The following is a 14,263-nucleotide window of genomic DNA, read 5'->3' as shown; positions in this document are numbered from 1 at the left end:
CTCCCATACATTTCACCCCGTATACTCACTCTCTTTCTTCCATACTAAGTTCCAGACAATAGGATTGTATTAGTCAGTGTTGTCCAGAGAAACAGAACCAACAGATAGAGAGGTGACTGATGACTGACTGATATAGATAGATAGATTAGATAGATAGATAGATAGATAGATAGATAGATAGATAGATATCAATATATAACAAGGAATTGACTCATGAGATTATGAAGGCTGACAAGTACCAAAATCTGCAGCCAGCAAGCAGGAGACCTAGAAGAGCCATGGTGTAGTTCCAATCCAAAGACCAGCAGGCTCAAGATCCAGGAGGAGACCAGTATTTTAGTTTGGGACAGAAGGCAAGAAAGAGTCCATGTCACAGGGTCAAGGCAGTCAGGCAGGAAGAGTTCTCTCTTACTTGTAGGAGGGTCAACCTTTTGTTCTCTTCAGGTCTTCAGTAGACTGGATGAGGCCCACTCACATTAGGATGTAAAATATGCTTTTCTCAGTCTGCCAATTCAATTGTTATTCGCATCTAAAAATACTCTCACAGACACATGCAGAATACTGGTTGACCAAATATCTGGGCATCCTGTGGCCCGGTCAAGTTAATACATAAAATTAACCATTTCAAGCATGTAACTGAAAGTATCTTGTGCCAGCTTCCAAGACAGACAGCCACCCCACTGCTTCAGCCCCTTCTTTGTTCCTTCCTCCTCCGGTTGCCTGGAACATATATGCCGCCATCTTGGACCATGAGATTAAGGAACATTGCTCAATCACGGCAAAGAAGCTTGAGGCCCTGGAGATTTTATGGAGAAGAGCCTCTATTTCAGCCCAGGACTACACATCCCAGTCTTTTGCATGAGAGAAAAGGAAACTTCCACCTTGTTTAAGTCACCATTATTTGGCAGGTTTTTGTCCGTCACAAGTAATTCTAATCCTAACTCATGTAACTCCCTTTCACCCCCCACTGCACACAACAGGGTGGAATTACAGACTGCACAATAAATTAGATAAAATACCTATGACCAGAAAGGGAGAAAATTGTGAAAAGCCCATCAACTCTACAGGGAGGGTAATTTGTATCCTCACGGTAGTATTTGCACAGTCTTTCACAACATTACTTCATTTCTTGCCAAAAATAACCTTGAGAAGCAGACAGAGCTAATGTTTTTATCCTCATTTTTCTCTCTGAATAATCTAGGATTGTCCCTGCTTAGATGATAATTTGGTTTTAATTGATTCTTCATATTAAGCTAAGCAAAACCAGTATCAAGTGAACAATGTAATAGCTTATTAAATACAATGCTATTACTTTACAAACATTTACAGAGAGCTTTAAAACATCTTTATAAATATAAATTTAGTCTTAAAGCCAGATTATGAAGTAATAGTAAAATTTCACTTTAACATGATTGACACCAAAATGACTTTTTAAAATTTAAACTGCATTTCAATGGAAACTTATGGTCACAGTGAAACAGAATATTGGGCCGTTTCTTTGTTGTGATGGTTTTTAAATAAAGCAAGGAGAAACACTATTATTGTTGTCACAATGCATGTTAGCATTAAGTCCCAGGAGAAATCCTAAAGCTGTGAGAACTATTTAACTTTCTTTTAATCCAGTGTTTTTTAAACTTCTTTGACTATGAAACAGTGTTTATCTTTGTTTGTTTGTTTGGAAATACTTAACACTTCAAACATTTGTGTTGAAAGAACAAGGTTTCAGAAATGCTATACCATATTCAAATTCTAATTCTAATATCTTTAGTGAGAAGGAATTACTGTATCTATAAAAATACAGGTTGCCCAGTTAAAACTGAATTTCAAATGAACAACTCTTTAAGCATAAGTATATCCTGAGCAATATTTGGGATATACTTATACTTAAAGAATTGTTGTTCTTTATATCCCAAATATTGCATGGGATATACTTATACTAAAAAAAAAAGTTTGTCTAACTTCTGAAATTCAATTTTAACTGGGTGCCTGTCTTTTCTCTGGCAACCCTACTGCCTTAGTCCATTTTGTCCTGCTATGATAGAATACATGAGACTGGGTAATTTACAAAGGAAAGAAGTGTATTTAGTCCACGGTTCTACAGGGTGGGAAGTTCAAAAGTATGGCCATGGCTTCTGGTGAGAGTGTTCTTCTGTGTCGTAACATTGCAGGACAGAGAAGGTCAAAGGGGAAGCAGACAAGTGAGAAGAGAGAGGATCAAACAAGAACAGGAACCTTGCTTTATAATAACTCACACTTTAGGGAACTAATCCATTCCCACAAGAACTAATGCAGTCTCATGAGAGCAAGAACCCACTACCTAGAAAACTGCATTATTCATAAGGCCATGCCCCTGGCCCAAACACCTCCCACTAGGCCCCGCCTCTCAACACCACCATATTCATGATCGAATTTCAACATGAGTTTTGGTGGGGACAGACAAGCCATATCCATAGGACCTACCTTTGATCCATTCCTAGGGACAAACAGTTGCTAGTCCTTCTGATTCAGATTTCTAGACATTTAATGGGGCTTTACCACTAGACAAGATCCCATTATTAACATCACAGGCCTGGCCAGGTGCAGTGGTTCACACCTGTAATCCCAACACTTTGGGAGGTCGAGGTGGGTGGATCATCTGAGGTCAGGAGTTCAAGACCAGCCTGGCCAACATGGTGAAACCCCATCTCTACTAGAAAAAAAATAAAAAAAATTATCTGGGCGTGATGGTGCACGCCTGTAATCCCAGCTACTAGGGAGGCTAAGGCAGGAGAATTGCTTGGACCCAGGAGGTTGCAGTGAGCCACCACTGCGCCAGTGCATTCCAACCTGGGTGACAGAGAAAGACTCCATCTCCAAAAAAAAAAAAGTCACCGACCTGGCCATCCTGCTTTCTTTTCTGAAGCATTTCCATCTCTTTCGTTTGTCCATGGTCTGTACCCAACACTATCCATGTTCCCCTGCAGATCCATTCTCCACCCTTTCACTCTGCTCTGTACTCTGAAAGACTGGTTGTATGGACCCCAGCAACCAAGCTCCCTTGTTCTCTGGTTTGTACTTGGGCTTGGCCAGTGGGAGCCACCAGGAGAGGATGGAAGGACAGAAGGAGAGAGAAATTTTCTGCTAAGCCCTAGGTCAGCTGTGGCCCAGCTCCCTCACCAAAATACAAGTTTGTGAGGATGTCAGTGGTCCTTTGCTTGCCCTTGAAAGCCTAGGGAAGACTTCCTGAAGTAGTCACCCCAAGGACCTCATCAACCCTTCTTATTTCCCTTAACTCTTCCTCTAACTTTATAATAATCCCTTCATTACGTTCTCTTTTCATCACCCCTTCTTAAGGGTGCTCCTCTTTCCTCCTAAGACCCTGACTAATACAGCGTAAGACTGAGATGCAGGGTAAATGGAGATTCCCTACTTGAACCTTAATCCTGAATCTCAAACTCACACCTAGTTTTGACAAACAGTCCTACTTGGGGAGTTTTAACACTTGACTAATAATAAAGAGGTCGTTCATTTCCCATTTCTAGATAGGCTACTTAAAGATCAACAAAAGCCATTCAGTAGGCTTAATATAAACTATTGTTATTACCAGCACTTGTGTTATTTGGAGGTGGGAGTCAGCATACTTAAGTGCTGTCGACACTTACCTCTCTCTACTTTATAGAAAAGGAGATCATATAACCAAATCCATATTTGCCCGCAGATCACAGTGACTCTATGGTGAGCCTTGTGTCTTGCTGTCTTTTGTTTCTCGTTTTTTGGGTTTCTTTGCCTGGGATCTGAGATCTGACCAGCACGTTCATACTGTTAGTTTCCAGCACTCACAAATCCCTAAGATTTGTTTGGCAAACTAGATGTTGTCAGAATACTTAGGGTGAGATACAATAACCATTTAAATGATAAACAAAAACAAACAGAAAAGAATCCATCCTAACTTACCCAGGACCAATTTCTTGCTGTTATTTTCCCAGCTATTTTTAAATAATCAAATCACTGTAGTATCTATGGCATTTTAGAGATTGCAAGGTCTGTGAGTCATATCCTTATTTACAGGAATGATGGGAGAAAGTCAGCTTGTTCAGCATTTACTCCATTTATGAGAAATGTGCAGGCAAAGAAGAAGCTGGGGGAAATGCTGTTTCGTGTATCATTTCACCTTGTCCTACAATCTCTTTCCCTTTCCCTTTTCAGGACTCAGACCTGAGAGAACAGTCACTGCCCAGACATGTTCAGTGACAGATACAACAGTAAAACATTTTGCAAAAGCAAATTCCTCCTCTTTTGCTGTAGAAAAACTTGGTTTCTCCTTCATACACACTGAGTCCTTCTGCTCATAAGGCTGGTCCTAAATGCCTTAATCCAAAAGCAGCCAATAAGAAGTTTTTAAAAGTCCATCTCCTTAGGGAAAAACTTTGTTTTCCAGTTTGTGTGACTCAGATCATCAACGCATGGTCCTTGTCACAGCCCCAGTCATCTACGTGTCAGCACCGCCCCTTTTATCTCTGTCTTCAGCACTGCCTGAGAAGTACACACAAACGACTGAGCAGAGACATTTTCCAAATTTCAGAGAAAAATGAAAAGATACGATTTTAACACTGGAACTGAATACTCTCTTAAGCATGAATTTTTCTTCTAAGGAGGATTTGTTTGTAATTATGAGAAATTAAGGAATATATTCCCAGTGAATTAAAACATAGGAGATTAGAACTGGAAGGGTATTCAGGGAATCTAGAAGTTCATGCTATCTGCTTTGTGAGTGATTTCATCTCTCACTTTGTACATTTCCTTTTCTATGTTCATGTTTGATGCGAGCTGCATTCCCAGCTCCGATTATTCTCATTCTTTAAAAATAAGAGGCGCTGGGCGCGATGGCTCATGCTTGTAATCCCAGCACTTTGGGAGGCCGAGGCAGGCGGATCACCAGAGGTGGGGAGTTCAAGACCAGACTGACCAACATGGAGAAACCCCGTCTCTACTAAAAATACAACAAACTAACTGGGCGTGGTGGTGTGTGTCTGTAATCCCAGCTACTCAGGAGGCTGAGGCAGGAGAATTGCTTGAACCCGGGAGGGGGAGGTTGCAGTGAGCCGAGAACGTGCCATTGCACTCCAGCCTGCGTGACAGAGGGAGACTCCATCTCAAATTAAAAAAATAAAAAATAAAAAAAATAATCATGACAGGCCAGGTGTGGTGGCTCATGCCTATAATTCCAGCACTTTGGAAGGATAAGGCGGGAGGATTGCTTGAGCCCAGGAGTTCAAGACCAGCCTGGGCCAACAAAGTGAGACCCCCATCTTTACAAAATATTTTGTAAAATAACTGGGCCTGGTGGTGCATTCCTGCAATCTGAGCTACTTGGGAGGATAGCTAGAGCCCAGGAAGTCGAGGCTGCAGAGAACCGGGATCACACGACTGCACTCCAGCCTGGGTGACAGAGCAAGACCCTGTCTCAATAGATAGATAAATAAATAAATAAAACAGAGAGGTGAAAAATACGGTTTTAAGAGTTCTGTTTAAGAGTATTCTGTTCCCATATGGAGTTTGTCAGCTCTAAAGCGGTAAAAAACAAGATGAATTGTAGACATTTTCATAAAAAGCAGGATTATTTGGTGTCACCCAATTAAATATGTTAATGGTCACAGCGGAGGCCGACTCAATCTGCCTTTTATTCTGCCAAGCTATTTGATACTGCTGAGGGCTTACCTATTTCCTGAGGAGAAAAATAGTCATTAAAATGACCTGACAAAGACAATGCTTGCAGGGATCATTTCTATAGCCCACTGCTACAGAAGTTTCCCTGAACATGTGGAACACCAGAAACCACAGGCGGCCGCGCGGCGCTCTCCGGAGGCTGACACTGGCTCTGGGTGCTGCTTCACTGCAACTCCATTTGCCATTGAGAACCGTTTCGCTCTTCCTCTGGGAAAGTAAGAGAGAGAGGATGCAGTCTGAGGGGGTTCCCTTCTTGTAATACAAAATAATAACAACCATTGAGGACATCGCAAGTAAAATGTGTGTAACAACCTCATCTAAACAACCCTATCATCTTTCTACTATCGGTCTACCCAAATATGTATAGTATGAATAACCCTAGATAGCACTCTAATCAACTTAGGTAACTTAGAAAACCCTTTTTTTTTTTTTTTTCCTTTTGAGACTGAGTCTTACTCTGTCCTGCCCAGGCTGAAGTGCAGCGGTGTGATCTCGACTCACTGCAACCTCCACCTCCTGGGTTCAAGTGATTCTCCCATCTCAGTCTCCCAAGTAGCTGGGATTACAGGCACACCACCATGCCCGGCTACATTTTTTTTTTTTTTTTTTTAGTAGAGATGAGGTTTCACCATATTGGCCAGGCCGGTCTCAAACTCCTGACCTCAGGTGATCCATGCACCTCGGCCTCATGAAGTGCTGGGATTACAGGTGTGAGCCACTGTGCCCAGCCAGAAAACTCTTAAAACATGCTATCCTATCAAAAAACATGTTACCCCTGTAATATGCTTAAAATTCTCCAATGGCTTCTCTTTGCTTTTAGGCCAACATTCTTAATGTGATCTTCAAGTTCTTGCCCTATTCTACAACTGTACCTTATACTACATTCTCCCTACCACTTCATGCTCAGCCATCCTGGCCTTCCTTCAGGTCTCTGAGCATGCCCCAGGGCCTTTGCACGTGTTTTCACTCTGTCTACATTGTCTTCCTCCACCTGCCTTCTTTGCCTCTTTAGTTCTTACTCATCCATTAGATCTTAGCTCAGTAGACACTACATTAAGAAGCCATCCCAGACTCCCTCATCTCAGTAAGATTCCGTGTTTGTTTGTTTGTTTGTTTGTTTGAGATGAAGTTTCACTGTTTTTGCCCAGGCTGGAGTGCAATGGCGTGATCTCGGCTCACTGCAACCTCTGCCTCCCGGGTTCAACTGATTCTGCCTCAGCCTCCCAAGTAGCTGGGATTACAGGCCCACCACCTCGCCCGGCTAATTTTTGTATATTTAGTAGAGACAGGGTTTCACCATGTTGGCCAGGCTGGTCTTGAACTCCTGACCTCAGGTGATCCACCTGCCTCAGCCTCCCAAAGTGCTGGGATTACAGATGTGAGCCACTGCGCCCAGCAAGATTCTGTTTTTAAGGTGCATTCATCAACTACATTTTGTCACTTATCTCACTTATGTGGTTGTCTTCATTATCTCTTGCTGCAAAACAAATCACCCCAAACTTAGCAGCTTAAAACCAGTAGTATTGCCTCAAAGTTCCTGAGAATCGGGAACCAGGGGCAGTTTAGCTGGGTGGTTCTGACTCAGAGACTTTCATGAGGCTGCACTCAAGATGTCAGCCAGACTGCACGTTTGAAGTCTTGCCTGGGACTGGCAGGTCTCCTTCCAAGTTCACTTATGTGGCTGTTGGCCGAAGGTGTCAGTTCCTTACCCTGTGGGCTTCTCCGTGGCAGCGGGCTCACCCCAGGGCAAGTGATCCAAGAGAGAGCAGGTGGGAAGGAAGCTCCAATGTCTTTCATGACCTGGACTCAGAAGTCACATGTTGTCACTGCTGCTTTACTCTATTTGTCAAAAACACGTCTTTAAGTCCAACTGACATTAAAGGGGAGAGAAATGAGGTTCTACCTCTTATGGGAATTTTTTGATATGTTTTAAAACTACCCCATTTGGGTATTTAGATGAATAGCTACCTCGCTTGCTAGACTAAGGGTTCCTTGAGAACCCAATAGAACCCTTGTCTCTAGTGTTCACTTTTGTGTCCCTGGTATCTTCCAGGATGCCTGGCAGAGTGTGGACATTCAATAAATATTGACTATATGAATTAATGAATGAATGAAACTTTGCACTTGAATCCCAGCTCTGAGAACTTTCTACAAATTATACAACATTAGTTTCCGGTTTTGGAGAAAAGGAATAATCACAGCTGTCTCTCGGGTGGTTAAAATAATACAGCCTGTACAAAGCACCTAGTATAGTCTGGCACAGAAGGGGGCCGTTCTTTCTCTTCCTCTTCCTTGCCTCAATCACACGTGCAATCCATCCGAAGCCCTGCGGAGCCTACTTTCCCTTATGTCTTTCCCATCCCTCTTAGTCTGTTACTCCCTTTCAAACGCTGCTGCTCTTAGACTTGCCTTGCACATGCTTTTCTATTAGCCTTCTATCAGTGGCCTGTGCCTCTATTCTCTGTCTGGTGCAATCCATCCCTAAATGTGCTAGGACCACATCATCTTTGTCATTTTTACATCTTCTATTGCTGTTGCTCTGCCCCGCACTAGCTAAGTGTACAATAAATTTTTGTTGAATCGAATTTCAGTTCCACATCTCTTTTATTTAGTTCCTTACTTGCACTGAGTTAATCATACACTCAAACCCAGGTACCAGGATGAGATAGAGATACATGCCCTGCCCATACCAAAGGTCATAAATTTTCTAGCTACGTGTAGCCACATTCTTTTCATGTCTACACAAAAGAAATGGCCCATAAATGGCAAATTCTTTAGTAGAGCGATTACAGAACATAATGTGAGTTACATTTTCTCTTAATTCTATCTCTAAAGCAAGCACCTTCATCCTAATACTATACTACTACTAACACCGTAATACTTCTGTGCTCATTTTTATGCTCTATAATATTGTCATTATTGCTAATAGCAAGAATATCGCAAATATAATTGAAGATAGAAAATTCTTAAATGGTCTGCATTATATAGATAATATGCACTGGTAAATAAGATTAGTGGAAATTTGTCAAATTAATGAAAAAAAAAGACAGATAACATAAGAAATTCCACCTTCTGACATAAGATTTCTCTGACATGCTACAAAAGCAGATGATATTTTCATGTTCCAATGAATAAAAATCTGCTTAAAATATATACACCTAGGGAAATGCTTGCTTTCGAGTCACAAACATATATCTTTTGGAAACAGTAAAAAGGCAAGCTAACACCAGCAAAAATAAGAAAACTATCAGTGACTCCTTAATGTAATAATAGTTGTGCTCAAATATTTTTACTTTGTTAAACTATTTTCATTCTGGTAAAGCAAAGAGATTTTGGAGCCATATTTCCCGGCTTCCCATTTTCTAGAAGGGACTGTGACTGCTTGAATTCTGTAAATATATGCAACTGTCTTCAGATGAGCAGTGTCCAAAAACTAATCTTATGTTAAAGATGAGTAATTTACCTTTCTTCCTCCCATTCTGCTAACTTTGTATTTGTATTAACTTAGTGAACAAATCCTCCCTTATACTGGTGTTTATTAGCGTTATACTAAAAAGAAGACGCAGGTTACTGAAACAGCAGGTTCTTCCAGAACAACACCTTTGGTCAAATGTTAAAGCAGCATAAGGGTGAATAGGCTCACATAACCTGAAAACTTTGAGGTCTATCAAAAAGCTTCATTTCACAAATGAGGAAATTGAAGAACAACATGCATAAGGGCCTCCCAGCTCTGCACCACGTGGCAAAAAACTTGTGGCCCTGCACCGTGCCTCCCTTCACATTTGACCAAACTGTCCCGAGACTTGTCTATCCCAGAGCACATCAATCTCAGCACTATTGTCACATTGAGGTGTACAACTCTTTGTTGCAGGTGCTGTTCTCGGCAGGATGGTTAGCAGTATCCTGGACTCGGTCCTCTAGATACCGGTAGCACCCCCTCATGCTAGCTCTGGCAACAAAAACTTTTTTCCAGACACTGTCAAAGGTCCCCTGGGGGCAAAATCACCTCGTCTGAAAACCACTGGTTTATCTGAGGTCATCCTGTTTTAATGAATTATTCCTTTTTTCTGTTTTTTGGGCAAGTATCGCAAGATACAAATGCATCACATTCAGTATTGAAGCTCTGAGTTATTTATATGAGAAATCACAGTCTTTCTAAGAAATGGGACTTTAGGCCAGGTACGGTGGCTCACGCCTGGAGTCCCAACACTTTGGGAGGCCGAGGTGGGCAGATCATCCAAGATCAGGAGTTCGAGACCAGCCTGGCCAACATCGTGAAACCCCATCTCTACCACAAATACAAAAATTAGCCAGGCGTGGTGGCGGGCACCCGTAATCCCAGCTAATTGGGAGGCTGAGGCAGGAGAATCGCTTGAACCTGGGAGGCAGAGGTTGCAGTGAGCTGAGATCTTGCCACTGCACTCCCGCCTGGGCGACAGAGCGAGACTCCATGAAAGAAAGAAAGAAAAGAATGAAAAGAAAGAAGGAAGGAAGGAAGGAAGGAAGGAAGGAAGGAAGGGAGGGAGGGAGGGAGGGAGGGAGGGAGGGAGGGAGGGAAGGAAGGAAGGAAGAAATGGAACTTCGCTTCTTTTTTTTGGTATATGCAAATACAGCTAAGAACCAGTTTCGGACCAGAGCTAGGTCATCCCAACGTCTAGCACAAAGGAGGTGAAGAAAAGAGCAAACTAGAAACCGTCAGTTTTGATCCGTGTTTAATGAAAAAGAAGTTACATGAATAGAAATGGACATAAAACAAAGAATTCAATTTGAGAAAATGTGGTGATAGGTAGAACAAGGAGAAATCGTTTTAATTCTGAATTTACTCGCATATTCCTATTAGCTGTTACTGATCTAAAACATCTCCTTAAATCCAAAACAATAGTTACAAGTTCACTGATGTTTTCATGGGCACTCACCCAAATAATGTCCAAACAATCTTTTTCCATGTCCCCCCTCCCCTCAGAACACACACAGGCAAAGGCAGAGATGTTTACTGTAAGGTCACATGGCGTGAAGCAAATGCAACCTTATCTGTCTATTATTACAACAGCTAGTTAGCATTGGCAAATGTGCTTTGGTTACAAACACAGTTTCTGCTAATAATTTCACGAAGAAGCTTTTAGCATATGTGACCATTTATTCTTAGTACAATCAATCATTGAAGAATAAAAATCAGAGTATAAAAGCTTATACTCTGGTGAATATAAATACATGCAGAGAAGTTTCTGAGAGTTTAAATTTGAGCATATTTGAAATATTAAAGGCATGAAATTTTAAAAATTCACATGTGAAACTACAGTGAACATGTTACGGGTTTGTTGCGTGGCTTAACTCTGCTCAGCCCATGATTCTTAGCTGGGTCAGTCAATATTCTATTTTTATCGTTTTCTACCCTGTTGTACGGCATGATCATATCTTCCTAAAAAAGAAAAAAATATGTATCTTTGGAAAAGAATTCTGATCTCCAAAAACATGTACTGGTAATAGTTTCACATTAATGATCTCATTTAAAATATCCCTTCTCTCAAGCTAGAAGCTGGCAAGCAGTAAATTCATCATAGACAGTTGCCATGTGGGTAATACAGAGAAGCAATAGATCTGACTCATTATTCGTTTAAAATAAAAATCTTTTGGCCAGCACAGGGCAGTCATCAACCTCGTATGCTCACACTGAAAAATTGAAAGTTAGGATGAGCCCTGCCTCTTCTGATACTGTATTCGAAGTTTCTCCAGTTGTTCCACACATTGAGACTGGGCCAACCTCAACGTCCGATTCTCCTCCGTCAGAGCCTCGAATTCCCGAACCAGCTCAGCAGCATCCACCTTCTCCTTTTCCGCCTGATCCAACTTGGCAATGAGCTCCTTCCTGAAGATTCAGGGTACAGGGCAGGAAGAAGCACAGAATTCAACGCAAACAAATTAAATTACTCAGTAATAGCATGACGGAAGTAGAATGATTCATTCTGTTCTTCTGAATTGTTTCCCATCTCTACTTGCCTCCAACGACTTTCATTTGTCCAGCTTTGCAAGTTTTATGTCCCATTTATTCTAGCATCTCTACTAGACACTTCCAAAATACTAACTATACACCAAAAGTCCTATAGGTTAATAGTCAAAAACATGATCATTTTAAGAATACAAAAAAATTGTAAAAATAATAATTTAGAAAAAATCTGTGTATAATTTTTCATAATTTAAGATGCTGCCTATTGTCCCATAGGGAGGACAACTATAGTTTTCTCCCGGCTGAGTCTTTGTCCCCCAAATTCGTTGTTATCTTCCTTTGTTTCCTATATCGGAGTTGAACAAATCTCCAATAGACTACTTTGAACTACAGAATCCCAACTCTGTCCTTGTAGATATTACCTCCTATGTCTTTCCCTAATCCTTACACACATGTTGCAGCCCAAATGAACAAACCAATGTGTCCACATTTGATGCTGGCCTGACTCTAAAATTGAGGAAGCAGGCTGAAGGTACTCTAGGAAAATTGTAATGACAACACTTTAAAGAAACTCAGTTCTTAGTTAATATTTGTAAATAATTCATTGATGTAAATACACACAATAAGGAACTAAAAGGCTGGGCACAGCGGTTCATGTCTGTAATCCCAGCACTTTGAGAGACCTAGGCAAACGGATCGCTTGAGTCCCGGAGTTTGAGACCATCCTTGGCAACATAGCGAGACACCGTCTCTACAAAAAATTAGGAAATCAGCTGGGTATGATGGCTGACAACCGTAGTTCCAGCTACTCGGGAGGCTGTGGCAGGAGGATCACTTGAGCCTGGGAGGTTGAGGCTGCAGTGAGCTATAATTGTGCCACTATACTCCAGCCTGGGCAAAAGAGTGAGATCCTGTCTCAAAAAAGTAAATAAATAAGCAAAGTAATGAGTTAAAGATCTTCAGTCCATGTGTAGATTTAATAAACATGACAACCCAAAGGATACCAGGTCTGTCTCCCGTATGGAGGTCAGGCAATCCTAACCTAGACAAAATCTAACTGAATTCTCCTTTGCCTCATATTTCTTCCTCCTCTGTAGGGCAAAAACCAGTTGGTAAATGTCCTTCAGATACAGAGTTTTCTAGACGGGTTTTCCAAAGGGAAGGCTTTGCACTGCTGGTGTTAACGTTAGATGACTGTAGGTTGCACTGAAAGCTTTATTAGATTTTTGAATTAAATTAAATAAATGTGTATTTTTAAATACAAACCAACACATCTAACCCATGATTTCAAAGATCTTATGCCCTAAAAGGAGGCTAATTAGAAGAAGATCTACGTAAAGATGACTCACAAAAAAAGTTGGAGTCAATAATAATGTAGATGTGGAAGTATCTGGAAGTTACTTCATGATCATTCACAGAAGTTGTACCCAAATGACCAAGGCTTGGGACACACTGCCACCAGTCTCAGTCCCAAGCCTTCTCCTCCTAGGCTCCCCCTACCCTGCAAAGCTCCTGAGGTTTTACGGTTGTGTTCCTAGGAAATGGTTTTGAACCCTTGTTTTAAAGTAGTAATAACATTGCCTTAGCATAAAATACATGCAAATACTATCTTCCTTACATTCTGTCATCACTACAGTTGGCCACATTTCTAAAAGCCTCTCCTCTTCCTTCTTCCACTGATCAGATACTGATCTGACACAACGTAATATGAAAAGAAGAAAGGAAAGTACATACATTCCCGAAAAGCAATAATATTCAAGTTTATACTGGAAATAAGCCTGTGGCCACTGGGAACAAGGGGCAGTGGGGGTTGCTCATCAAAACACAGCCTGTAATGTTTCAATAATCCAGAGCTAGAAAACAGCCTGACCATCTCATTCAATTGGGTTTCCAAACATGTTTTATTATAGAATACTATTAGTTAAAAAAAAAATTGAACACAAACCCAGACTACTTCTACATATGTCTGCATATTCATTCATAAATTATATACCTGCCAATATATTACATACATTATAAAGCATACCCAAATATGGATATATAACAGGATAAGACTGGATGCTAAACCTAGGGGGTGAAAGTCTGATGAGGAACAAAATATTTACATAACCTCAGCGTATCCCACAAATTACTTAATTGAAAAGTGAAATCAGCGACAAAAAATGGAAGGCCACTTTCATCAAATGACCAAAGTTGACACTGCTAGTCATGAGATAATGGATATCACACGCACTGTGAAACACACATCATTTCTGTGGTATTCCTGCCAAAAATGTACAATCTATATCTAATCATACAGACAAAATTAAATTCAGGGAAATTCTACAAAATTGCTAACCTGTATCTTAAAAAATGTTAAGAACTCCTCCGTATTTAAAGAAACCAAAAACAAATGCCAAGACAGGCAATGTGCTATTCTGAACTGAAAAAAAAGTTTTGAAGAACATTATTGGGAAACTGATGTAATTTGAATATGAACTGTGAATTACATAATAATACTGTATCAATGCTAAATTTCTTGATTTTAATTATTATACCATGGTTAAAAGAGAGAATGCTATTGTTTCAGAATATACTTACTGAAGTGTTTAGGGCAATGTGGAACATGATGGT

At 40.8% G+C, this 14,263-nt stretch overlaps 1 protein-coding gene and 1 non-coding gene across 6 annotated transcripts in view; one reads left to right on the top strand and one right to left on the bottom strand.

Annotated features, from left to right (window-relative positions):
- The first annotated feature begins 5,739 nt into the window (after window positions 1–5,739).
- LOC116274847 lies at window positions 5,740–5,951 on the top strand. Its single transcript, XR_004183605.1, has one exon. It is a non-coding gene; the product is annotated as a small nucleolar RNA U3 (small nucleolar RNA).
- Window positions 5,952–10,400: 4,449 nt separating this feature from the next.
- MAP3K7CL (MAP3K7 C-terminal like) overlaps window positions 10,401–14,263 on the bottom strand; it is a 104,324-nt gene continuing 100,461 nt past the window's right edge. For all 5 annotated transcript variants that reach the window (XM_021935548.2, XM_031665687.1, XM_031665688.1 and 2 more), the window contains one exon: window positions 10,401–11,572. In XM_021935548.2, coding sequence (XP_021791240.1) covers window positions 11,392–11,572 — 181 coding nt within the window. In that variant the 3' untranslated portion in view covers window positions 10,401–11,391. The remainder of the gene's footprint in view (window positions 11,573–14,263) is intronic.

This window comes from Papio anubis, chromosome 4 (assembly GCF_008728515.1).
Source record: "Papio anubis isolate 15944 chromosome 4, Panubis1.0, whole genome shotgun sequence".
Classification (NCBI taxonomy): Eukaryota; Metazoa; Chordata; class Mammalia; order Primates; family Cercopithecidae; genus Papio; species Papio anubis.
Note: the sequence above shows the minus strand (reverse complement) of the source record. Positions and strands in the feature narration are given on the sequence as shown.